Source organism: Boleophthalmus pectinirostris, unplaced genomic scaffold (genome assembly GCF_026225935.1).
Source record: "Boleophthalmus pectinirostris isolate CB_2022bp ecotype Guang Dong unplaced genomic scaffold, ASM2622593v1 HiC_scaffold_9, whole genome shotgun sequence".
In the NCBI taxonomy this organism is placed as follows: domain Eukaryota; kingdom Metazoa; phylum Chordata; class Actinopteri; order Gobiiformes; family Gobiidae; genus Boleophthalmus; species Boleophthalmus pectinirostris.
Window position 1 is genome coordinate 37,960,165 of NW_026571541.1, and position 27,076 is coordinate 37,987,240.

General features: G+C 43.1%; 1 protein-coding gene across 2 annotated transcripts; it reads right to left on the bottom strand.

Moving 5' to 3' along the window:
• Positions 1–805: 805 nt before the first annotated feature.
• On the bottom strand, positions 806–27,076 carry fbxo46 (F-box protein 46). Of its 2 annotated transcripts, XM_055167010.1 has the most exons (5): positions 26,698–27,076; positions 18,097–18,261; positions 9,748–9,976; positions 7,816–8,132; positions 806–6,876 (listed from the first exon to the last, which is right to left on the bottom strand). In XM_055167010.1, the coding sequence occupies exons 3-5, from the start codon at positions 9,872–9,874 to the stop codon at positions 5,110–5,112; spliced, it is 2,211 nt and encodes a 736-aa protein (XP_055022985.1). In that variant the 5' UTR covers positions 9,875–9,976; positions 18,097–18,261; positions 26,698–27,076; the 3' UTR covers positions 806–5,109. The 2 variants fall into 2 exon arrangements, with proteins under 2 accessions (XP_055022985.1, XP_020780530.2); XM_020924871.2 differs by lacking the exon at positions 18,097–18,261.

Here is a 27,076-nt window from a genome sequence, read left to right on the forward strand (position 1 = left end):
AGTTATAAATCAGACATCGGAGCGGATAAAACACATTCATCAATAAATAAACAGTGTGTGGGTGAAGTGCGTTGCCCAAGAGCACAACTGCGGTAAACGTGGAGGAAATCAAACCTCCGTACGAATGACTACAGGTCGTATTTTCTGTTAAATCGACTTTCTGAGCTTTGTAAAACTGGATTTGTGTTTCGTTTCATCTGCACGGCTCACAACACTCTGTTACACCTTGTGACATCATCAGGTGATCCAAAACATGCTCCTCCGTGTTTTTAAAGGTACAGGTTTGTAAAGCAGAAATGAAACCCTTTTTTTTTAGTTTCTGTTATTTTTAAAGCTGCTGTATCTGATTTTTTTCCCCCAAAACTAGTTGGATTGTAAACAGTTTCAGTGATCCACAGTTCTGGTCCAAAGTTCTCCACGATGAGGTTAGAAGAACTTTTCAAAACTCTCAGAGACCAGAGGGGAGTTTGGTCGTCATGGTAATAACAACAACAACTAGCATGCTAACAGCAACACACAGATATAGAACGATAGATCTCGCACTGACGAACGCGTCTGTTGGAACAAAAAACGACATCTTGGTCCAGGGTAACGCTGATTAAACTATAAAATAGGTCCTGGTTTAGACCTGGTTTAGACCTGGTTTTAGACCTGGTTTTAGACCTGGTTTTGGACCTGGTTTTAGACCTGGTTTTAGACCTGGTTTTAGAGTCCTGGTTTTAGACCTGGTTTTAGACCTGATTTTAGACCTAGTTTAGACCTAGTTTAGACCTGGTTTTAGACCCGGTTTTAGACCCGGTTTAGTCCTGGTTTTAGTCCTGTTTTAGACCTGGTTTTAGACCTGGTTTAGTACTGGTTTAGACCTGGTTTAGAGCTAGTTTTGATCCTGTTTTAGTCCTGGTTTAGACCTAGTTTAGACCAGGTTAAGTCCTGTTTTAGACTTGTTTCAGTCCTGGTCTAGACCCGGTTCAGCCCCAGTTCAGTCTTCGTTCATTCCTGGTTCAATTCCAGTTGAGTCCCGTTTAAGTCCTGGTTTAGTCCTGTTTTAGACCCAGTCCTGGTTCAGTCCTGGTTCAGTCCTGGTTCAGTCCTGGTTCAGTCCTGGTTCAGTCCGTCTGGGTTCAAAACACATTTATTATCTTAGTCCTACAAAATAAATCTGACCTATGAAAATATTTTGCTTTGCTCTTTCATTTTCTTTTTCCTCTCGTTCGTAGCGATGCAATAGTTCGACCTTTTCACTCGCTGATACTCTGAAAAACTTAAACTTAGACCAGGAAACCCCCCGAACCGAGACGGCGGCGACGGCGGCGGCATGAACGCTCGCCAAGAAACTGAACGTGAAATCCACCGTTCTAGATCTGCGACAGCAACAGAGCACGAGAGTGACGGGTTTTACGGACGATAATACTTTGGAATTATTAGTAAAACCGAACACAGTGGACTTATAAGTACATAAAAAAATAAAAATAAAAAATCAGGTACAGCCGCTTTAAAGTTTTAAAACAGAAACGCCCAAACTTCCAAGAAACTCATGAAGATGTTCTGATGTTTCGACCTGGTTTCACAACTGCAGAAAGACATTTATTTGTTCCATTACCAGAATAAAATAAAGACTCAAATTTCAAATCATACTTTTACAAAAACATTAAAAAACTAAATATATTTTAAAAAATAAACAGTCGCGTTTAAAGAGGAGGTATTTGAGGTGTTTCTGTGGAGTTTTTATTATAACACGTCACATTTTTTAGCAAATTTTATTGTTTTTCAAACGCTATAATCGCCCAAAATAACATATTAACATGTTTTATGAGTGTCAGTTTTGCTGCTAAGTCGCTCCCCCTTCAGAGCGCTATCACAACACAATCACCGTGCGTCTCTCCAACGAAACTACTGCGGTTTTGTGTCACGTTTTTGTTTATTTACGGAAAATTTACATGTTTATTGTTGTATTTAAGGAGAAATCTCACACAGAGATCACTAGATTACTCAAACACGCAAAAAAACTCTTCAGATACTTTTTTTTGGACGATGAAACGTTAAAACACGGGAGAAACCGCCAAAAATACCCCCTCTTTAAGCACTGTTTTTCCATTCGTCTCGACAGAAATTCTAATCTCGGTAAACGGAATTTCGGTTTTGTCCATCGTTATCGGTAATTTCTTACATTTTAAAACTTTCCCAAGGCAAAAAAAAACCAAACAAAACTCTGCAGGCACCTATAGTCTAAAACGCCATTCACAAACGTACCCAGATTGGTGCAGACTTGACGTTCTTGATAAAAATCCTCCGAACATTCTCCCATCTTTAGAGTCCGAGCGTCACCGAACCACTGGAATATGGCTATTTTAATTTTAATAATAATCATAATCATCATCATAATATCATGAGAACAGCAGCATTTAGGGGTGTGAAGAGAGAGGGACATTCAGAGTAAATGAGCGAAAAAAATCAAGGCTCGCGGTACAATCCACAGACGACAGCACCCGGGACGAGCGGAGTCCGGATCGGAGCGACTTTCCCCCGCGGAATCTTCAGGACAGAGTGAACGGAGGAGCTGCTTCGTCTGGTCAGAAACTTCCGGAAACGCGGCTCGGCTCGGGTTTGGAGGAAAAAAAAATAAAACAGATGACGAATCCTAGACCAGGTGTTTGAAATGTTGTTTTGAGATTTTATAAACCAAGATATCGCAGTTTAGAAGTTTTTTTAACATAAAAAATTGTAGTTCGTGTTGCAGTTCTGATCATTTTTTTCATCAGATTTTAAATTTTTTAACTCTGAAAAAAAAAAAAAAACATGTTTGAATTATTTTTATAAATTATTGTGAATGTCAAAGTGTTTAAAGTGTTTAAAATTCAATATATAAAAATAAAAATAATAACTTTTTAAATATCCAGCACAAATATTTTCAAACTCTCAAATATGATTCAGAGTGAAAACAAAACCTTTTGAGTCGAGGGTCACGCGGGGTTCTAAAATTTGACCGAAGGGCTGAACCAGGGGCAGATGGATGGAGTTTTTTTGGCAGTCTACCTCATAAGACACAGGTGTCAAACATAAGGCCCGGGGGCCAGATCCGGCCCTCCAAGACCTTTAATGTGGCCCTTGGGTGATTTTCTACTAAAATATTTTAACGATATTTTCTATTAAAATGTTGTTAATTTTCTGTGGTGTTTATCACAGCAGCGTCTCCAGCGTCTCTGTACGTGGCCCCTCCCACCAGAGCAGCACAAATGAAGACTTGTCTCTTTCCAAACGCTCTTAAAGGACGATCGTTTTGACTGTTGACCGTGACACCCTCATCAGAAAAATGTCCAACATGAGAAAAGTGGAGCCGAGTGCAGGATTTTACAAGAAAAATCGACTTATTCCTATTTGCAAGTTAATGTTAAAACATTGTGTTGAAATTGTGTTTTTCTTAAAGTTTCAGGTTGTTCATAATATTATATTTTGTAAAAGAAAGAGTTCATCAATTAAAAAAAGATTTCTGTAATAGATTTTTATTTCTCTGCACAAATATTTGAACTTATTGTTATTTTTTGGGTTTATATGACACGAGTTTTCTGATCCGGACACTTTGGGATTAAAGTCGGTTGGATACGACCCCCGGACCAAAATGAGTTTGACACCCCTGTCATAACAAAATAACATGAGATTTGTAGAAAATATGTCCCATGTCCCATTAAAATATCCCATAATTGAAAATCATTACAAAACTCTACAACTAAATATTTGTCTTTCAATCCCAAGGTGTTTACTATTTATTGAAATGACTTTGAAAAACACTGAAAATTATTATTATTATTATTATTATTATTATTATTATTATTATTATTGTTCTTCAAGGTCGACGGGCCAGATTAAGAAGTTTAAAGAGCCGCAGTTTGCCCACCCCCGAACTAAACGAATGTTACGGTCGTGATAAACGTATTTTCCGCACCATAAGACGAACTCAAAAGCCTCCGACCCCATCAAAAAAACAATCTGCACGCCCCACAATCCAGAGAGCCCATTTATGAAGCCGCTGGAGAATACGACACACATTTACACACACATTTTACAGACACATTTTGACACGAAAAACCATTAACTGTACGTTCCACAAACCTTTAGGTCACTGTGAAAAAGGTCTGTTTTACACTCTTGAAAATATCTGTGCTGAATATTTAAAAGGTGACATTTTTATTGTGAATTTCAGCAACTCAAATTCAGAATAAAAATAAATCAAACATCTTTTTTTTTTTTAGAGCTTTAGAGAAATTCAGCTATGTTTAAAACTCAAAATCTAAACGGAACAAATTCTCTTCCATTGTCTTTGAGCGTCCAAAAGAAAGCGCTATATAAAACTGATGCATTATTATTATTTTTATTATTTTTTTACTGTAACTAACTCGATAAAGACCTGATTAGTTAACAGTCACACTGTGTAATCTTTCGTTTATCCAGTTACACGTGGAAAAAAAAAACCCTGGACTTGTACGCGTCGCCTGCTCGTCTCCATGGAGATTATCAAATTTAATGGCATGTTTAAACGTCGGGGTTCGGTTTGGGTGTTTTTAATGGCGAGTTCGACTCAGAAAATGGAGTAAAAATGGAAATTATTGCACAAAATGGACTCAAAAACAGAGCTGGAGTTTTGTTTTGTTTCATTTGTCTGTCAAACTCAAAATTTTTACGTTTAGTTCCGTAGAGATCGGCAATTCCAGGACTCAAATGATACAAATGACTCTAGCGAAGGTGTGTGGAGTTTAAAAACACAGTGGAGCTCTTTCCGTATTGTGTTTTTTTTCCACTTTGAGAGAAGAACTCGGCGTAAATGTGTACAGTTTGTGAGTTAAACATGTGCGAATGAAGCAAAACACAACTCCAGGTCTGTTTGTGATGAGGAAACGATGTTAGAAAATGGATCAGAGAGTAGATTTTTACTTTCACGGGTCTTTTTAGCTCCAGTGTAAACCCGTTCTAAACCGAGCCGAGCCGCGCCGAGCGTTTGAACGAGACCAGACTCCCTCAGCACATTCGGAGCAGAGACTTGAATAGTAAAAGCGTTGTCGTTTTGTTTTATCGAAGTGCGTTTCTGTTCCGTTTCCTGTTTTGTTCCTGCCGTCTCTACCTGGCCTCCTCCCGCCGCTCGTCCCGCCGCGCCCGGATCGCCTGCCCCTCGGCCGAGTGCTGCACCCAGTTGTTGTCGTGGAGCCCCACCCGGCACCCCGGCGTGTCCTTGTCCGTGCGCCGGCAGCACATCCAGTAAGATCTCCCGTAAGGCAAGTCGTGGTGGTAAGGTTTGGGGTGCCACCTGCAGAGCGACACGTCCCCGCGCTCGTACTGCCGCTTGCACTGCTTACACGGGTCGTCCCGGTACAGAGGGTCCTGGTTCCAGCGCGAGTCGACAGCGCGCACGCCGTACGTCTCGATCAGCGCTTTGAAATAGTGACAGGTGCATTTGAGGGCGGCGAGCGAGCGCGTGGGCAGGTAGCTCAGAATATTCACCATGATGTGATCCGGGAGGAGGACCATGTACTGACGCGGCTCGAGGAGGCGCTGGATCTGAAAGCGGATTTCCAAAAAGTCGTGGGAGACGTGGCGGTAGAGACGGCACAGGGACGAGTCAGCGCATTCCTCCGTGACTATCGGCGATTCCGGTCTGGCGTTCTCGGCGTTCCCGATAGAACCGCTGTTGTTGTTGTTGTTCACGCACTCGACGGCTTTCCCCGCGCCGCTGTTGCAGGCGTTGGCGGTTTTGAGGTCCTCGTCCGGGCCGCGCTGGAGGAAGAACAGCTGTCCGGGAGGCGGGTCGTCCGTCTGCTCGCCCCCCGGCGCCGACGCGGAGGACTGCACGGCGAAACACACCGTCTCCTCCTGGACGTTCTCGGTGCTGTCTTTGCCGTAGAACACGCACTGGTCCACGGCTCCGGTCACCACCACCTCCACGTGAAAGCCCGTCACTCTCTCTCTGCTCTTCTTCTCCGCGGCGCCGTGTTCCTGCTTGGAATCCGAGCCGTTTGCGGAGTTTGAGTCCGTGCTCGCGTCGCCGTCTTGTTTGGGCGCAGCGGTCGTAGCGGCTAACAGCAGGCTACTGGGGTCACGCGACGAAGGGCTCACCAGCTGGTACAGGTCACACGTTATCTTTTCTTTGGAGCGAGCGTTGGACTGGCCAGAGCCGCCTCCGCACGTCATGAACATGCACCGCGACCGTCCGGCTGGCTCTAACTGCGATCGAGAGTCGATATTTGAGACTCTAAACGCGATTCTAACTTCTCCGTGACTGTGCGACGGCTGCGGAGGAGCAGAGCCCGAGCCAGCACCTTTAACGCCGTCGTCTTTGTCTTTTTGAGAATCGATTCCATGTCCTAAATTTAAACGGTTTTCCAGGTTTTGAGACTCGAAATGCGCGATGGCTTCAGCCACTCTGCACGACTCCTGCTGCTCCTCCAGCTCCTGGTCCGTCTGGATCGGAGACGAGGAGTCGGGCGGGGTTTTGGAGGGATTAGGGACGAAAACTACAGGAGTCGGGTCTGAAACTGTCCCTCGGAGAAGCTGGTGATTGGAGGCGTGTGATTGGTCGAGGTGGTGATGGGGGAGGGACCCGTGCAGTCCCACGATGCCTTGCAGGGCCAAAGCGGTGCGCTGCTCCACCAAGGCCACCATCTCCGCCACAGACAGCAGGTCGGTCTCGTGGAGTCCGGTCTCGTGGAGTCCGGTCTCGTGGAGTCCAGGTCCGGTCTGGCCGGTCTCGCTCAGAGTCGTTGAGTCCTCGAGGCTCCGCTCAGCAGACGGCGCCGGAGTGGGCGGGGCCGAGCGAGTGGGCGGGTCGTAGGAGGAGCAGCGGCGGCGGCGTTTGGCTTTGCTGCAGTCGGTCGCCCAGTTTCCCTTCACCTGAAAAAAAGAACACAGATTTATCAGTGAAGTGGTGACATTTCCCTTCTTGTGTTCAGTGAGTTCTTCTTTTCATATTCATGAAGTGAACCACTTTCAGATACAAAGAATGAGTCTCCTCGTGTTTAGGTTTAAACAACAGTAGAAAACAGATACAGAGAAACGGTTTTCCCTTCCATCCATGCGTGAGCTCAAAGCACCGGCTCCTACTGACTATACATCTGGAAAATCTAAAACGAATTAATCTGAACTAGTTCAAAACTAAATTAAAATTACATTAAATACAAATGATCAAATATATGTAAATGAAATGTAATCCTAAATATGCAATCACTACATATAAATCTAATTATATTATTAATCTGAACTGAATCTAAACCTAAATTGCAACATGGAAAATGGCACCAACAATCAGAAACAAAAAATGAAAATGTAAACAGAGTTCTAGTTCATCCTCAGAATGATTCCTGAACATGACCAAGGGAAGCTGCAGTGTTCAACACCGCCCCCTGCTGGCGGACAGAGGTTGGTGTATAAAACTGAACCCAGAGGGAGACAGAAGAGCGACTGAAAGAACAGTGGGTCAAACTCTGAAACTGAAACTGTGCTGATGGTTCAAAGTCACATGACGGGGGGATTCATTATGTGTGATGCAATTTATGCAAATGAGAGTCAAGTGCTTTACAATTCCAGGTCTATCAGTATAATTTAGGCCTAATTCATTCTGAACGTTGAGAGAGAGAAAGTTCATCTGCAGCTGTTACTGAAGCTTCACAAAATGTGTTTCATTGATTAACTTGTTTCACCAATTTTATTTTTAGGCAAAATCACCAGCTCTAGTCTGAAGAGAGGCAGTTGTGGTTATTTTACAGTGGTCAGGATTCTGGCCAGATGAACGCAGGAGAAACAGAGTTGATGTTTAAAGTGAACCCGTCTCACCTTCATGGCGCTGGGTCGAGCCTGTCCAGCTCCACTGATCTGATGAGCCACAAAGAAGGCGATCTTCTCCTTGGTGTTTCCAGGTTTGATGACGTACCACGTGTCCAGCAGCACCCTGCCCTCCTCCACCTGAGCCGCAGACGTCGAGGCTCCGGTCGGGGCGGAGACGGAGGGAGCCGGGGTCTGGCTCTGAGGCGCCGGGGCCGGGGACACCTCCGGCTCCGGGGGGGTGTTCTCCACGTCCACGTCCCCCTCAGAGACACTGTCCTCTGGGAGCATACAGCCATCTCCCCCTGCAGCGTCAGCCAGACGTGAACCTGAGGGAGAGGACGGAGTCAGAACACAGCACCACTCTGTTTCTGTAAACATGTGCACACTTCTCTGCACATTACACTTCACATGTCTCACAAACATCAACAAAAAACAAACAAAAACTATGTCAGTCATTTGTGCTGCAGAAAGTTTGGTTTGTGTGATTCTAGTTCTTCAAATATCAGCAGTTTTATTTTGGAACGATGACGTCATCCAGCCCGTCAAAATGATAAACAGTGTTGTGGAGTAACAGATTACATGTACCAGAGTAATCAGAGTACAAATGATGAGTAACTGTATTCAGTTACAGTTACTGTTTCAGTGAGTGGTAATTGGATTACAGTTACTTTGTTGAAATAAATGGATTACACAGAGGGATTTTCCTGTTTTCACATTTTGGGCTAAATCCCCCCCCTTTTTTTTTTTCGGTAATTCCACTCATAACTAAACCAGGTCTAAACTAGATCTCAACCAGGTCTAAACCAGGTCTAAACCAGGACTAAACTAGATCTAAACTAGATCTAAACCAGGTCTAAAACCAGGTGTAAAACCAGGACTAAAAATGTCTGTGAAAGCGCTATATAAATACTTACTTAAAACCAGGACTAAACCAGGATTTAACAGGACTAAATCCTGCTGCATGGACCTTGTTTCCTCGTCTTCTGTCAATAATATTTTTAATACGGTTCAGTAAAGTCTGGACTTTTTATTTTCTTTTAGCAGATAAAACTTCTTATGTTACGATTTCCTCGTCTTTGCTTCTTTACAGCAAATCAAGTAATCCAAAGTATTCAGATTACATTACTCACTTTAAGTAATTTAATGGATTCTGTTACAAACTACATTTTGGGGTCTGTAATCTGTAATCTGTAGGGGATTACATTTTAGAAGTAACCTTCCCAACACTAATGATGAATAGCCTCAGAACAGCAGAAAATTATATGAAACTTTTGTGTTTCATTTGTGCCGTGACATTTAATAATTTTAGAAGAATATAAGCACAACTGAAAATAATTATTTTTGCAGAAATTACAGACATTATTTCACGACCTGAGGCTGTGGAAAAGTCTGTGTCAGTCTTTAGTAGTTTGATTTTGATTCATATTTTGTACAATAACAGACTTTTCCACAGCCTCAGGTCGTTTCTCTTCAATAGTTTTGTGGAGTTTTGTTAAATTCGTTGTCGTCACCTGAGAGGAAATGACGTCATGTTATTTACGCACAAATAATAGTTAATCATTTAAAAAATATACTCGGGTAAATGAAAACAGTCACAGCACAAACCAGATCCAAACGTTTCATATAATCTTCTGCTGTTTTGAGGCTGTTTACACATTTTCAGGGGCTGGACGACGTCATTGGCCCAAAATAAAACCGTTCATATCTTAAAAACCAGAATCACACAAACCAAACTTTTTCCAGCACAAATTACTGGCTCCATTTTGTGTGGTTTTATTTCATTTTCAAGTTTCCTGGGGGCTGCTGACTCCAGTTTGACCAATAAAAGAATCATTATATCTCCAAAACTAAACTTTTTTTCAGCACAAACGTCTGACAGAGTTTTTGTGTCGGTTTGTGTTTGATGATTCGACTTCTCTCAGGCGTCTCTCCGGCACTTACAGACAGGTGGCGCCGGAGCGGGCCCTGTCGCGCTCACGGTGCCCGCGGGTCGGGGCTTGTTCTGGGTGTAGGTGCCGAAGGGTCGGGGGCACCACAGCCGGATGTGGGAGAAGGCGTCTCGCTCCATCAGCCCCGGGACGACGGGCCTAAGCGGGGAGCAACGGCATCATCCTCCCCCCAGAGCGGAGCCTCCCACCGGGGCACAGACGGACGGACGCGAGGGGGGGACCTGGAAGAGAGGAGGAAGAGGAAGAGGTGAAGGAGGTGAAGGAGGAGACTTTTTTGACTTTTAGCAAAACATTTATTATGTGAAATCCTAAAAAAAACAACCAAAGACAACAAAAAACAATACTCAATATCCCAACACCAAAGGAGGAGAAGAAGGAGGAAGAGAAGAAAGAGGAGGAGAAGGAAAAGAAGGCAAAGAAGGAGGAGCCAGGAGGAGAAGGAGGGGGAGGAGAAAGGGAAAAAAAGAACAAGGAAAATGAGAACGAGGAAGAGAAGAAGAAGGAGGCAGAGAAGAGGGAAGAGGAGAAAGAAAAGGAGGAGGAGAAGACGGAGGAGTAGAAGGAGGAGGAAGAGGAGACGAATGAGAAGGAGGAGGAAGAGAAGAAGGAGAAGGAAGCGCAGAAGGAGGTGGAGAAGAAGGCGGAAGAATGAGAAGGAGGAGAGGAAGAAGGAGGAGAAGAAAAAGGAGGAGGAAGAATGAGAAGAAGGAGAAGAAAAATGAGAAGGAGGTGGAGAAGAAGAAGGAAGAGGAGAAGAAGATGGAGTAGAAGGCGCAGGAGGACAAAGAAGGAGGAGGAGAAGGATGAGAAGGAGGAGAGGAAGAAGGAGGAGAAGAAAAAGGAGGAGGAAGAATGAGAAGAAAAATGAGAAGGAGGTGGAGAAGAAGAAGGAAGAGGAGAAGAAGATGGAGTAGAAGGCGCAGGAGGACAAAGAGAAGGAGAAGGAGGAAGAGAAGGATGAGAAGGAGGAAGAGAAGGAAGCACAGAAGGGGGTGGAGATGAAGGAGGAAGAATGAGAAGAAGAAGAAGGAGAAGGAAAAGAAGAAGGAGGAGAAGAAGGAAAAGGAGAAGGAAAAAAAGGAGGTGGAGGAAGAGCAGAAGAAGGAGGTTGAGAAGAAGGTGGAGTAGAAGGAAAAGGATGAGAAGGAGGAGGAGAAGAAAAAGAAGGAAAAGGAGGAGAGGTTTAGGGCATGAGTTAAAGCTGTAGGATTAATCACAACTGAAAACACATTTTGATGAAGTGGAAGCGACCAACAAATCACAAAAGGCTGAAATTTGCTCCACAAACAAGAAAAAAAAAATCATTCTGCGTAAAAACCTCCCAAACACAAACACGTTCTGAAAGGCCCTCGTGTGTCAGATGCCCTCCCCGCGTGACCGTGTGCTTCAGATCTGCACAAACGTGTTCTGAAGTGTGACTCTTTCTCACATTTCAGTCTTTTTGTCAATTCTTCTAGTGTTTGTTAGAAAAATTACAGTTCAATATTTCCCCCAAAGTTCAGATAAATCGATAAACACAGAGTCTAAGAGCAGTGAAGAAGAGCAGCCTCCTCCTCCTCCTCCTCGTCTGTCCGTCTCTATTACATTAAGTGCTCTGCTCCATCACCTCTTCATCACCTTCCTCTCCATCCTCCATCCTCCATCCCTCTCTCTCCATCTTTCCTTTCTTTCTTTTCCATCCCTCTCTCAATCTGAAAGCACTTAATCTAATCTGACCCAGCCCTCTCCTCCAGCCCTCTCCTCCAGATCACGTTCTGCAGTTTACCTCAAGTCCTTCACGTCCGGTCCAAGTCTCCGCTCTTAGTCCTACAGTCTCAGGTTCTTAGTTGTTTTCGTTTTTGTTGGTGTGAAAGCTTCAGTCGCACTCGGATCTGCACTAAATCAAACAGAATAAGACCTCAAAAAAGAAAGGTGGTCTTGGTCTTGACTCTGCACCAAACTCTGGGTCGGTCCCTCTGGTTGAGACGCCAACTCAGGTCCAAACCAACTATTCCAAACGCATGATGGGAGGGGACACAAATGATGTCATTTCCTGTTTGTAGGGAGTGAAGACGACAAACCGCGGTCAAACGTGCTCCAAGTAACAGTGGAGAGACCAAAAGAACCAGAACTGATTTAATGAGGCACTGACAGTTTCCCTGAAGTGTCCGTGTGGACTTAAACCTGCACCGCTTCATCTATGAGACGAACATCTGCTACTCACAGGTCCACCAGGTCGACCTGTGTGTGCAGGGGTTAAGGGGTGTGACGGGGGCCGGGGTGGAGTCTGAACACCTGCCCCGTGGTCAATGGTCTGTAGGTTTGCAAGTCTGAGTTCCACAGGCCTGGGGAGGCTCTTAGGTGGATTTGAGAAACTGTTTGCTGGAGGTCGGCCACCGCTCGTGGGGACAGGGCCCGGCCTGCGCCATCTGTGCCCCGTGTAGGGGCTCCGTGGGAAGGCGAGCGGGCGAGATGATGTGTGTCGACCTCACTTGCGAGAGGACTAGCGTGAGAAAGAACCTCAGCGTCCCCGAGCCGTGTGCAGTAGAACCTCCAGGATCCTTGGTTAAACGACAGTCGGACCAGTTCTGTTTGGTTTGCAGGTGTGAAAGTTTATGTCACTTACACTGAAGTCTGTGTGTATAATAACTATTAACTGAATGAAGTGGCAGTGTGAAAGTGCCCTGATCGAGGCTGGGGCCTGGTCTTAGTCCTGGTCCTGGTCTAAGTCTAGTCCCTGTGAACAGGAGCTCTTCACAGGAGGTCACACTGGGTGGAGCTCTGGGCACACGCGGCTCTATTTTTAGTCCAGATGGAGGCTGGTGGGTGGGGCGGCTCCCGGCCTCTCTCCAGTCTGTGAGAATTACCCAGAGTGCACTGGGGCGGCTCTGGGGGGCGGCTCTGGGGCGGCTCCGGGGCGGCTCTGGGGGCGGCTCCGGGGCGGCTCCGGGGCGGCTCGGGGCCAGAGTGTGTCCGGACACGAGGCGGACGAGTTATGTAAAACCACAGATTAAACTCAAATGAAAGTAAACGAAATCATAAAGGTGCAATGAGTAACTTTTATAGTGGAATGTCCCAGAATATGGCATTAAATATCTGTTTCCATGGAGTCAAGCAGGTGTGACACTACTAGGTCCAGTTACAGGTCAGATCTGTGGAGAGGCGCTCACAGTCAGACTGTTTGATTTTCGAGGTGTTTTTGAGTTTATAAAACCACCTGTGATTGAATAAATGTAAAATCGAGCTGTTAAATGTCACACTGTGGAACATTCCAGGCAGAGCAGTGACGTCTCCATGGAAACGAGCAGCAGGTGAGTGTCGAGCTCGTGTTTAATGGCGCCTCTTTGTGCTCCACACCTCTTTATGATCACAGATCACATTACACAAGATTCTAATATCACATTAAACCTGGAGCCAGAGGAAAGTCCACAGACAGAGTCCAGACCAGGACTAAACCAGGTCTAAACCAGGTCTAAACCAGGTCTAAACCAGGACTAAACCAGGTCTAAACCAGGACTAAACCAGGTCTAAACCAGGACTAAACCAGGATAAACCAGGACTAAACCAGGTCTAAACCAGGTCTAAACCAGGTCTAAACCAGGTCTAAACCAGGTCTAAAACCAGGTCTAAACCAGGACTAAACCAGGTAAACCAGACTAAACCAGGATAAACCAGGACTAAACCAGGTCTAAACCAGGACTAAACCAGGTCTAAACCAGGTCTAAAACCAGGTCTAAACCAGGAAAACCAGGTCTAAACCAGGTCTAAAACCAGGACTAAACCAGGTCTAAACCAGGACTAAACCAGGTCTAAACAGGTAAACCAGGTCTAAAACCAGGTCTAAACCAGGTCTAAACCAGGACTAAACCAGGACTAAACCAGGTCTAAAACCAGGTCTAAAACCAGGACTAAACCAGGTCTAAACCAGGTCTAAAACCAGGTCTAAACCAGGTCTAAAACCAGGACTAAACCAGGTCTAAACCAGGTCTAAACCAGGTCTAAAACCAGGACTAAACCAGGACTAAAACCAGGTCTAAAACCAGGACTAAACCAGGATTAAACCAGGTCTAAACCAGGACTAAACCAGGACTAAACCAGGTCTAAAACCAGGACTAAACCAGGTCTAAAACCAGGTCTAAAACCAGGACTAAACCAGGTCCAAACCAGGACTAAACCAGGACTAAACCAGGACTAAAACAGGGACTGAACCAGAACTAAAACCAGGTCTAAAAACAATGGCCAAACCAGGACTAAAGGAGGACTAAAGCAGGAAAAAGCAGGACTAAAACCAGGACCAAAGCAGGGCCAGACCAGGACCAGACCAGGACCAGTACCACAAACAGGACGAAAACCAGGGCTAAACCAGAACTAAAACCAGAACTAAAACCAGGACTGAACCAGATTCGGAGCGTCGTGAGAAGCGGGAAAAGCTAAAACCCGATGACACAGAGTCTTTATCACATCTCCATGGAGACGAGGCTGGGGTCCGTCCATCAGAAAAGTTACACAGTGCATCTTTAATCACACCTGCTGAACTTATTTGAGTTTCGGCTGCGCAAACGTCTGTCTGGACCAAACCCAGATCACTTTATGTAAATACGTAAACGTTTTCAGGCGTATTTGAGCAGAAAATGTCCTCGTGTTTCGTTTACCGTTGGACAGACGAGTTCGAACTCAGAAAGTGTTAAAGTTAGTGCACGAAGAGTCTGCTGCGTGTTTCACATTTTACTCTTCTTCGCTCTGAAACACGTCCTGGTGGTTTACCTGGAACCACAACCTGCATTCTCCTCATTTTACACAGAAAATTAAAGGAGTTCGGTCTCATTCGCTCTCTGGATTTGTCTCGATCTTTGAAGAAGCAGCTCCTGACGTCAGAATAAGTTCACCGTGTTCTGTCCGCGCCCAGTTATAACGCCTTTTGTTGTCCGAGGATCAGGAAATGCACAGTTAGCATCCCGATTGTGAGTGAGAGTTGTTAAAAAGGGCTTACTGCTGTGTGAGGAGACACTTACCACAAACACACACACACACACATACTAACGGATACACACACACACACACACACAAACAAACAGACACACACACACACTAACAGATACACAAACACACACACACACTAACAGATACACAAACACACACACACACAACACAACACACACACACACACACACACTAACAGATACACAAACACACACACACACAACACAAACAGACACACACACACACACTAACAGATACACAAACACACACATACACACACAACAAACACACACACACACACACTAACAGATACACAAAAACACACACATACATACACACACACAAACAGACACACACACATACACGCGCACAGACACAGACACACACACACTAACAGATACATACACACAGACACACACACACAGACATACACACACACACACACACACTAACAGATACACAAAAACACACACATACACACACACACAACACAAACAGACACACACACATACACGCGCACAGACACAGACACACACACACTAACAGATACATACACACACATACATACACACAGACACACACTAAACAGAACCTGGAATTAAAACTACGGCTGCTGTTCAGGGTCAAACACAGAGACAAACCCAAGTGGTGGAAAGTTATGAAACACAAGTATCCAAATTTTGATATCGTTAAACTTTCTCAGGATTTTACCGGCGTGTACAGTATTACTGTATTACCAAAAATTTTCTAGTACGACTTTGGTAAACTACAAAGCCGCACCGCTGTACAGTCTGTGTGTACGACCTGCAGACGTATAATCTCTGAAAAGTTTCACATGAACCATCTCCAACACGACAGAAACACAGAACAGACTCACCATCAGCAGAACACCCCTCTGTCACAGAAAGAACACTCATATTCCACTGAGTCACTGTGTCCTTTAGTCCGACACAAACTGAACCACATCAGGGCACAAAGAGTGCTTATAGTTTATGCAAATGAGTCATGTGGTTTTAAGTTTTGTTTCTGTAAAACATAAACAAATGTGTCCTGAAGCCAAAATGCTGCAAATTGTAGAAGTACTAGTATTTTTTTGGGACCAAGTCGCTTGTCTTTGTACTTACTGTCTCGTCTTGGACTCTTATGAGCGTCACGTGACAACAGAATAAAACTAATTGAACGTCGTCTCCCCACACAGTTAAAAAAACATTATAGACACTATTAGATTTAAATTGTGAAACATTAAACTGAAAATAAAACCACACATTTGTGCTGAGCAAACTAATGTAGGGATCAATAACATTATCATATTATATTAGGTTGTTATGCTCTGCAGATTTTTTAATGACGGTAATAAATCTGATACTGTTGCTACTTTCTGATACCGCGGGAAACTGTAATACTGTATTAACCTAACAAACCCTAACAAGTAGTAAAATACTGTATTTAAAAAGCTGCATTGTGTAACTTTTCTGATGGAGGCTCCGTCAAATGCTTTTCTCCATGGAGATGTTATTGCTTTGTCTGGAGTGTTTCACAGTACGGCTTTAAATCTTTCTATCTTCATGGAGACCAAACCAGACCAGGTTGAGGCATGAAGTATGTTCTGCCTCGACTCGAAGGTCGAAGGTTTAAAAATGATGTTCATGTTTACAAAATGAAACGGGAAAACGGAGTAGCGCGGATGTAGAGACGACCAATCACAGAACTTATTGTCTGCGTCGTTTTGACGCACTGTTACAAAATTTTGGGGTTCATGGCAGCGCAGACTCTGCATCGAAACATAGACGATTTGATGCACAAACTGGACAAGTCAGATCTGTGGAGAGGCGACCCCGCTCACAGTCACAATGCTTTTGTTGAATGTTTTTCGAGGTATTTTTGAGCTTTCAAACCACCTGTAACTGAATAAATGTAAAGTCGAGCTGTTTAATGTCACACTGTGGAACATTCGAAGCAGAGCAATGACGTGTCCATGGACAGTGTTGTGGAGTAACAGATTACATGTACCAGAGTTACGTAATCAGAGTACAAATGATGAGTAACTGTATTCAGTTACAGTTACTGTTTCAGTGAGTGGTAATTGGATTACAGTTACTTTGTTGAAATAAATGGATTACACAGAGGGATTTTACTGTTTTCACATTTGGGTTATAACCCCTTTTTTTTTTTTTGGTAATTCCACTCATTGCTGGAAACTAAAGTCCTAAAGTCTAAACTAGATCTAAACCAGGACTAAACCCAGGTCTAAACCAGGACTAAACCAGGACTAAAACCAGGACTAAAACCAGGACTAAACCAGGACTAAACCAGGATTAAAACAGGACTAAACCAGGTCTAAACCAGGACTATAACAGGACTAAACCAGGACTATAACAGGACTAAAATAGGACTAAACCAGAACTAAATCATGCTGCGCGGACCATGTCTCCTCGTCTTCTATCAATAATATTTTTAATACGGTTCAGTAAAGTTTGGGCTTTTCATTTTCTTTTAGCAGATAAAAGTTATGATTTCCTCGTCTTCGCTTCTCTACAGCAAATCAAGTAATCCAAAGTATTCAGATTACGTTACTCGCCTTAAGTAATTTAATGGATTACGTTACAAACTACATTTTGGTGTGTGTAATCTGTAATCTGTAGGGGAATACATTTTAAAAGTCACCTTCCCAACACTGTCCGTGGAAACAACCAACTGACGGACCGTCCACCAGAGAAGTTACACAGTGCACATTTAAGTCAAATTTTTGGGTATTTGTACTTTAGTGAGTACATTTTACAGTCCACTACATTTCTGAACAGAGACAAGAGTTGTTAAAAGTTAAAAGTTGATAAAACTCACTCTAAGAATGAACTACGTCAGTTTTTCCCATTTTTAAAGACAGAAAAAAATCAGTTACGGAGACTTTAAATAGAGATTTTTTTTGTCAAACGGCTGCTTCACGTCGGTTAAAATTTTGTGATATTTAGTTATTACCATTTAATTTATCACAATGACAGACTGACAGTGAGTAACCGGCAGATTTCTCCGTGGGAAAATTTGGTTTGGACTAAAATGCCACGTCCCTCACAATACAGCGTGTATCTCCTTTCCAAAACACAAACCCAACACAGACTCACGGCTCCAGCAAGTACAAAAGAGAAACGTGCGGCTCTGGATTCATCTCAGACAGAGCGAAACCACGATCCGAACGGTCCCAATCAGAGAATCGAAAGACTGTAATTATTTAAGTCCTGTACGGAAAACAAAACAGAGAACACGCAATTTCCACGAGACGAAACGAGACATGAGACAGGGTCCACGAGAACGAGACTTTGACAGAATTTCTAAGGCGTAAATAGTCCGATTTAGTTCCCAAGTTGACTTTAGAATTTGTACTTACTTCACTGAATATTTTTGTTGTCACTCTGCAACTGACCAACTCTTAACGCTTTTTCGTCCGATCCAAATGGGAGATTATTTTACGAGATTATTTTTCTCATGTTTTGTCCTCAGAGATCTTGAGGCGTGAGGTCTTGTCCTTGTCCCGTCTCTACCGTGTCGTGATCTAAAAAGAAATAATGTCATTTTCAGACCTCTATAAATGACTGAAATGTGATTCCTGAACCTTGGACCCTTTAATTGGACGCAGTAAGAACATTTACAGGCCGACTTTATGTTCTGTTCAGTCGAAATGTGAAAAATAAAAGAACAGTTGCGCAACGCATTTGGATCTTGGTGTAATAAACGGACGGCGTTTTAAAGGGAAACGTGTCATTTTTCTGTCCCTGCGCTGGTATCGGCGGAAATCGTTGTAAACACAGACACTTAAAAACAAACGATATCGATCTCAGAAATAAAAAAGCTGGATTGGTGCATTTCTACAACTGGAAAAGTCATGGCAATTTTAGTCTCTCTTTCACACAACTCCAGTGTTCTGTTAAGTTCTCATGAGGCTGTTCTGATTATTTCTGAACGTCTGAACGTATTTTCTGAACGTAAATGCACTGACAGGATTTAGAATGTTAAAAACTATAATCCCAAACCATAAGGTGAGTGGAAAGAGTTCACATTTCAGATTTAGCCCTAAAAGTCTGATCAGTTCTACACATGTAGGTGCTGTAAAGTCATGGAAAATTCACTTTAGCTCATGAAAAAGTCACGTCTGAAAAGTTTTTAAAAAGAGCGGGAACCCTGGTATACGTTTGTACAATTAATTAGGGTAATCTGCTAATGATAAAAACAGATCTGTGATAAATGTATTTATTCTCATGTTAAAATAAGCCAACTTTTATGGACAATTTGTTTATAACTGCTTTACTACAAGTGACTGAGCTCTCAATACACATGTACCCATCAAAAGTTTTAGAACAGCCTAATTTTTCCAGTTATTTATTGCAGTTTAAATCGTGCAAGTCCAGTGAAGAGACTGAAATTGTACAAAAGGTAAAAACTGAACAGACAGGTTAAAAAAAAAGATAAAAGATACAAAAGACAAGTCCAAGCTCTGCCAAAACTACCTCAGGAAAAAAGAACAAGAGGGTAAAACTTGAAAACCTGGAGTGTCTTTTGGGATGAACTGGACAGAAGAGTGAAGCAACTGACAAGTGCCACACATTTATGGAAACTTCTGCCACACACTGAACAATATTTGATTTGTGTTGTAAAAAGAACGAGCCACGAGTGTGTTCAGCTGTTTTATCTGACAAACGTGGACACACACATCAATCTAAAGTTTAGAATTTTCAGTCAAAAAATTGAAAAAAGTGTGGGGTTCTAAAACCAGCAGTGCACATGAACTGGAATGTGAAATTATTACAACAGATCGCTGATGGTGCTTTTGTATTTTTCTCTTGTAGTTTCACTCTGTATTCATGAGAAGAGCATTAAATGTGAAACTACAACAACTGCACTGGAAAAAAACAATATCTAGAAGTTAAACTGACTTAAATTAAGAACATTTGACTTTGAGTCGATTCAACTTGACAAGTGAAATGATCTACCAATGGAGTAAGTGTTTTTATCTTAATTCAAGCAACATTTGATTTTTGTTTCTTATTTTAATTGCAAAAAGTCTTATTCCACTGGCAGATAATTTTACCCAGGCTGGTGCCACCTCACCTTTCATTTCTCTCCAGCTCTAGGCCAGTAATCAGAACACACTAGACAGTTTACAAGAACCCCGGGAGTGAGAGTTCAGGCACCAGCCAATCAGAGAAGAGCTGTCAAGTCACAATGTCAAACTCAAGCACCTGTCTGGGTCCCATAAGTGGTACAACACAATTTTTTAAATTAATTAATTAATTAATCACTGCATTTATATAGCACCTTTCAAGATACCCGAAGCACTTTACAGAGCATTATTCATTCACTCAACACTCAGTGGTGTGAGCTACTACTGCCCTGGGGCAGACTGACAGAAGCGAGGCTGCCACTCAAAGCCACTGGCCCCTCCAACCACCAACATCACTCACACACTCCACTTCATACTGGGCAATGTGGGTGAAGTGTCTTGCCTAAGGACACAACGACAGTTTTTGACACTGGTGCCTCACTGTGGCTCCTGATTTTCCCAGTGTCTCCATCCGAGTCCTGACCAGACCTGGACCTGCTGAGCTCCTGAGATCTGACGGGATCAGACTTTGACAAGTCACTATGGCCACAACAGTAAACAAAGCGTCGAGATGGACATAGACGAAGACAGACATTCTGTGTTGACAACGATTCCCGAGATCGAGGATTTAAAACCGAAACAAAGAGAATGTTTGGTGAATTTCATCAAAGAGAAAGACGTGATTGTCCTTCTTCCTACAGGATTTGGCACATTACATACGTCACGACCAAACAGCAGCGATTGGTTAAATAAAAAAAGTACCCGCCTACTTCGTACTAGCGAACAAATCCTAATGTTGCGAGGTCACACGGTTTCCACGATGTGAAACCGGCTCATGAATCAGGCTTGTGGTCTTGCTCTTGTCACAGTCTCTGCTTTTAAAAGTTTAGGTCTTGTCTCTCTGTCTCGCTAAGATAATTTTACTTGTCAAGTGAAACTGACTCAAATCATAATAAAACGTTCTTAATTCAAGTCATCTTAACTTGACTGGATTTTGTTTTTTGCCGTGTGTCTTGTCATTGAATCAGAGTTCAGACGGAACATTTACATTTTATAATTATGCCTTATTTGACAAAAGTCTCTTGCTATTTTTGCTACTTATTTAGAATTTATTATCACCATTTATATTTTTTTCTTGTGGTGTGTGAGCTGCTGTGTCCAAACCATTTCTTCTGTGGATCAGTAAAGTTTGTCTCAGTCTTTGTCAGAGCCCTGAAGTTGTGTAAATGTCGGCGTGTTTGTGTAGGACGTGGAGTAAAATGTTTTTGAGATGACGCCCAAACTCCCGACATCTGTTCGCTGCTACATTTCTGCAAAAGACAACATCCTTATAAACTCCTTTCTCACATTGTGCAATCGTACATCTCCGCGTGAAATCCCTCCTTCTCTTCTCCGAACGCTTCCTCCTCTTCTCATCAGACACAAAGGAGCGGTCCGGCATTCGTGACCCGAGATATGAGCAATTTAATTTAACTGCGATCAATAAAACTCGCCCATCCCGCACAAACAACAGAACTGCACATGACGCACGGGTTTACAGCTTCCATGACTTCTGACACGGACACAGTAACAACAGAAGCTAAAATACAGCTGAATAATGTCATAAAGTCGCCAATCCGATTGAAACTGTCCTGTTTTCTGTTCATTTTATCTGTTCTAAATGTCGTTTCCTCGTCACAAACGGACCTGGAGTTGGGTTTTGTTTCATTCACAAATGTTTAAACACACAAACTGTGCAGATTTATGCCGAGTTCTTCTCTCAAAAAGCGCTCCACTGTGTTTTTAAACTTCATACACCGTCGCTAGAATCAACTGGATGGTTTCAGAGCAGGAATCGCCGATCTCTACTGAACTAAAGGTAATTTGACTGGAAAAAAATCAAGGAGGTTCACACACAAGACCCAAATTTTAGCTCCCAACTCCTTATAGTTTTGTCAAGTCCCCCTTGATCTGTTTTGAGCAGAGTTTTTCGAGGAGCCACTTTCAGATTGCTGCATCTAAAAAACTATTTAAGGTCGGTCCGTCAAATTTTCAAGGGTTAAAACTTGTCAAATGTACTTGTAGAATCTGGACTTTGTGCTTTTGGTTTATCACAGATTTCTGGGGCTTGAATTTGCTCACAGATTCTCCTCTTTAAATGTGAGGGCGTCTCTGAAGGACTGTGGAAAGTGCAGTTTCAAATACAGAGGTTTGATATTGAACATAAACCTTCACACACACACACCACTGTGGACTTTGTATTTTAAAACTGACCCTCTGTTACGAACGATCTACAAGATATTAAGTGTTCAAAATGGAAAAAATACACAGTCCAATGAGATTCATTTCGTCTTCTGATATTTTATGTTATTAGGTTCTTTTTACAGACCAAGAGTTTGTTTTCAGTTTCGTGACAGTAGGCAAAATTTACTGCGATCAACTCGGCCAAACACGGCCATGCGTCACGGTTTACAGCGTCATGTCTGGGAGTACACAGAGTCGCGGTCGTCGCCCCGTTAAACGAGCTGCTCTGCAGCCCTCGATCGATCGACGGGCACCTCCGAAATGTTCTAACGCCGCAGACCTCAGGGGAAGCGACGCAGACGATAAGAGCTGTGATTGGTCGTCCGTACCACCGCTCTGTAGACGTTTCCTGTCGGCTTTTCTTTCTTTCAGTATATTTTGAGAAATAATGTGTTTAATGCAGCTACAGAACGAAACTTAAAACCACATGGCTAACTTACATAAACAAAGCGCTCATAAAACAGCTCGCTCCTGGTACGTGGTCAGTTTCTCTCGGACTTTAAAAGGACACGACTCAGTGGAATATGAGTGTTCTTTCTGTGACAGAGGAATATTGTACTAATGGTGAGTTTGTTCTGTGCTTTTATCGCGTTAGAGATGGTTCATGTTAAACTTTTCAGAGATTATACGTCTGCGATTCATACACACATAGACTGTATATATGAATAGACAGATATCGTCGCCCCCTAGTGTTTTGGCAGTGAATTACTTCACAGTGCACAGACCTCGACGCAGATCCATAAATCAAAAACGACGGCGACAATGTAACGACGGCAGTGTGCGTTGAGTCGACCCAGAACTATACTTCAGCCTTTACTCTCGCTTTTCCTCAGAGTCTCGTGATGTTTCTGATTTAAACAGGTTTTGGCGCCGTCTTCCTGCTGGTGGAGGCAGGACGACAGCGCCACCTGCAGTCCGTCTTCCTCAGGACAGAATCCCAGGTGTGTGAGAGTAAAAAAAAAACCCCTTGTCCCGGTTTATCGTCCCGTGGGCACGTTTCCGTATTTCAATTGCCTCTTCAATGCAGCGACGATGTTTGTTTTTCTCTGTCCCAACAGACGTGCAGGTGGCGCTGTCGTCCTGCCTCCACCGGTAGGAAGACGGCGCCAAAACCTGTTTAAATCAACTGACCAGACACGTCACAGAAACATCACGTGACCACTCTGAAGAAGACAGAAGCTGCGTTCAGACTGCAGCCTGAAGTGACCCAAATCCGATTTTTTGGCCTCTATGTTCACTTTTGGACCGTTTAATGTTCACACTGGAGTCACATACAAGTCACATTTAATTGGAAATGTGAACGACCTCGAAAAAACATCGGATTTCACAAAAAAAAAATCGGAACTGAGCGTTAAAGCCTGCAGTCTGAACGTAGCCAGAGAAAGAGCAGTAGAAACTGTCTGGGATGAAAACAAACTAATAACATGGAAAAAATACATTTGGTGCATCTTTACCATGTTATACCAAAAAAATGAAGCACCCACCAACATCAAATAGACGGTTTAAGAAAGACCAGATCAAAATGAATTGCTGACAATGTGGTGTTCGGAGATTTGGCGTGGAATGACTCTGTACCGCTTCATGACATCACAAGGTGGAACAGAATGTTTAGACGTAAAGCACAGGAGGACGAGAATTTCAAAACCAAAAACTGACACATCCCTGTTTTTTTTTGGTGGTTAGTAATAATAACATTGTGAAACGAGTGCGTAATAAAGAAAAACTGATGGTTGATGACTAACAGTTGAGTCAGTTTACTCACATTTTCTTTGTGTTTTGGTCAATTTTAAGCAGATTTTTTGTGTTTTATTTAAACAAATTACAGTTTATGTCTCTCTTTACTGTTGGGCGGGGATCAAATTGGTCCAAAATAAGGGCAATTCTGGACACATTTCTTGTATAAACTGGGACACATCAGTGGTTTTGTATAAATCTGCTGGGGCAGGGGACACAGACTCAAAACTGGGACTGTCCCGGGTAAATAAGGACGTCTGGTCACTCCAGTAACGCAGGATTACTCAAGCATGTGTGGAAGAAACAAAAAACACAACTCCAGACCTGGTTTAGACCTGGTTTAGACCTGGTTTAGACCTGGTTTAGACCTAGTTTAGACCTAGTTTAGACCTAGTTTAGACCTGGTTCGGACCTGGTTCGGACCTAGTTTAGACCTGGTTCGGACCTGGTTTAGACGTAGTTTAGACCTAGTTTAGACCTGGTTCAGACCTGATTTAGACCTGAAATAGACCTGGTTTAGTCCTGACATAGACCTGAACTAGTCCTGAAGTAGTCCTGATATAGTCCTAGTTTAGTCCTGGTTTAGGCCTGAAATAGACCTGGTGTAGTCTTGGTTTTAGTCCTAGTTTAGTCCTTGTTTAGTCCTGGTTTAGATCAAAATAGAGACACCTGGGACATTTCTTGTATAAACTTGGACACATCAGTGGTTTTGTATAAATCTTTTTGCTTTTGTATAAATCTGCTGGGACAGGAGACACAAGACTCAAAACTGGGACTGTCCCGGGTAAATAAGGACGTGTGGTCACTCCAGTAACGCAGGATTACTCAATGAAACAAAAAAACAACTCCAGGTCTGTTTCTGAGGAGGTAACAACATTAGAAGATGAATTACAGCTCACAAGAGTCCATACAAAATCTAAAAACTGCCCAAAATCTGTTGTTATTGTCGTAGAGAAACGGCAGTCGATTCATAACAAGTTTCACCAAATGTATTTCTGACACTTAGACGTGGAAATGTAAAGAATCAGCACGTGAAAATCTGGGAATTCTCAAACTAGAGTAAAACATCACACAGCGGGACTAGATTTTCAAAATAAAAAAACGGGACACACTCAGGTTTGGATCTTTGGTGTAAATAAAATTGTAAAAAATCGTGTAGCTTTGTTCATCCTCGAGTCACGAGCGGCTCAGAGTTTAATCTGAGACTAAATACAAAAGCGATAATCAAATGTAATTTATGCTCCTCTGGTTTAGACCTGGTTCAGTCCTGGTTTAGACCTGAAATAGTCCTGAAAAAGTCCTTGTTTAGCCTTAGTTTAGACCTGGTTTAGAACTGAAATAGACCTAACACAGTCCTGATTTAGTCCTACTTTAGTCCTGGTTTAGCCCTAGTTTAGACCTGGTTTAGTCCTAGTCTGGACCTGGTTTAGACCTAAAATAATCCTGGAGTAGTCTTGGTTTAGCCTTAGTTTAGACCTGAAATAGTCCTCTTTAGATCTGGTTTAGAACTGGTATAGTCCTGGTTTAGACCTAAAATAGTCCTGGAATAGTCCTGGTTTAGTTATAGTTTAAACCTCTAATAGACCTAATATAGTCCTGGTTTAGACCTGGTTTAGACCTGAAATGAAATAGACCTGGTTTAGTCCTGGTATAGGCATGGTTTAGACCTGGTTTAGACCTGGTTTAGTCCTAGTTTGGACATGAAATAGACCTGATTTAGACCTGAAATAGTCCTGGAGTAGTCTTTGTTTAGCCTTAGTTTAGACCTGGTTTAGACCTGAAATAGTCCTTGTTTAGACATGGTTTAGACCTGAAATATTCCTGATATAGTCCTGGTTTAGACCTGGTTTAGTCCTGGTTTAGACCTAAAATAGTCCTGGGTTAGACCTGGTTTAGACCCGATATAGTCCCGGTTTACTCCTAATTTAGACCTGGTTTAGTCCTGGTTTAGACCTTAAGTAGAACTGGTTTAGTCCTATTCTGGACCTGGTTTAGACCTAAAATAGTCCTGGTGTAGTTTTGAATTAGCCCTAGTTTAGACACGGTTTAGATGTGATATAGTCCTGGTTTAGTCATAGTTTAGACCTGGTTTAGTCCTAGTCTGGACCTGGTTTAGACCTGAAATAGTCCTGGTTTAGTCCTGGTTTAGACCTGAAATAGTCCTGGTTTAGTCCTGGTTTAGACCTGAAATGAAATAGACCTGGTTTAGGCCTGGTTTAGTCCTGGTTTGGACATGAAATACACCTGATTTACACCTGAAATAGTCCTGGAGTAGTCTTTCTTTAGCCTTAGTTTAGACCTGGTTTAGACCTGGTTTAGACCTGAAATAGACCTAATATAGTCCTGGTTTAGTCCTGAAGCAGAACTAGTTTAGTCCTGGTTTAGACCTTGCTTAGACCCGATATAGTCCTGGTTTAGTCCTGCTTTAGATCAAAACAGTCACACCTGGGACATTTCTTGAATAAAACTGGTACAAATCGGTGGTTTTGTATAAATCTGCAGGGGACAGGGGACTTCTGGTTCTTCCTAAACATAAAACTAAACCGATCAGATGAGTTTAAAGGCCACCAGACGTTTCCGTGTTTTTAAACCCACCACAAAGCGTCCGACAATTACCCCGGACAAACTCGTCAGAAATGCTCGATTTTACACCAAGACGCATTTATTTCCAGTCGTGTCGTGTTTTAATGGAGTGATAGTCGTTTTAAAAGCACTGACACGGTTAAAAAATGTGATAAAAAGCGTTGTAAAATCCGAAGATAAGTGAGTCTACCTGCGGAACATGGCAGCGGCTAAAGGCTAACGAGGCTAATGCTAAGCTGCGACAAAACAAAACAAAAACAAAGACAATTTCAACGTGATTAAATGATTTACCTGGTTTGTAACTTCGTCCGCGGGTGATGTCGGCGGAGGTTTTATCCCCGCATTGTTGACTCGGCGTGGGGGGGGAAACACGGGGCAGGTGACACGAGTGAACTCTCCTGCGGGGCTAAAGCTAAGTGGCTAAATGCTAAACTAACGTCGAGATTCTAGCGGCTCCGCGCGGGTTTCGGGCATTTCGGGCTCCCGGGGTTTGGGGCTCCGCGGGGCTCGCAGCTGGCCGTGGAAGCCCTCGTCTCTCGCTCCTGTCCCCGGTGTCTTATTCGGAGGTGACACGGGGATTTTTACGGTGTGTTCTCGTCCGGGGGGATACCAAAATACTCGGTGTCAAAACGGGGACTCGCTAAAACCCCAGGCATCTCGCTCGGGGACG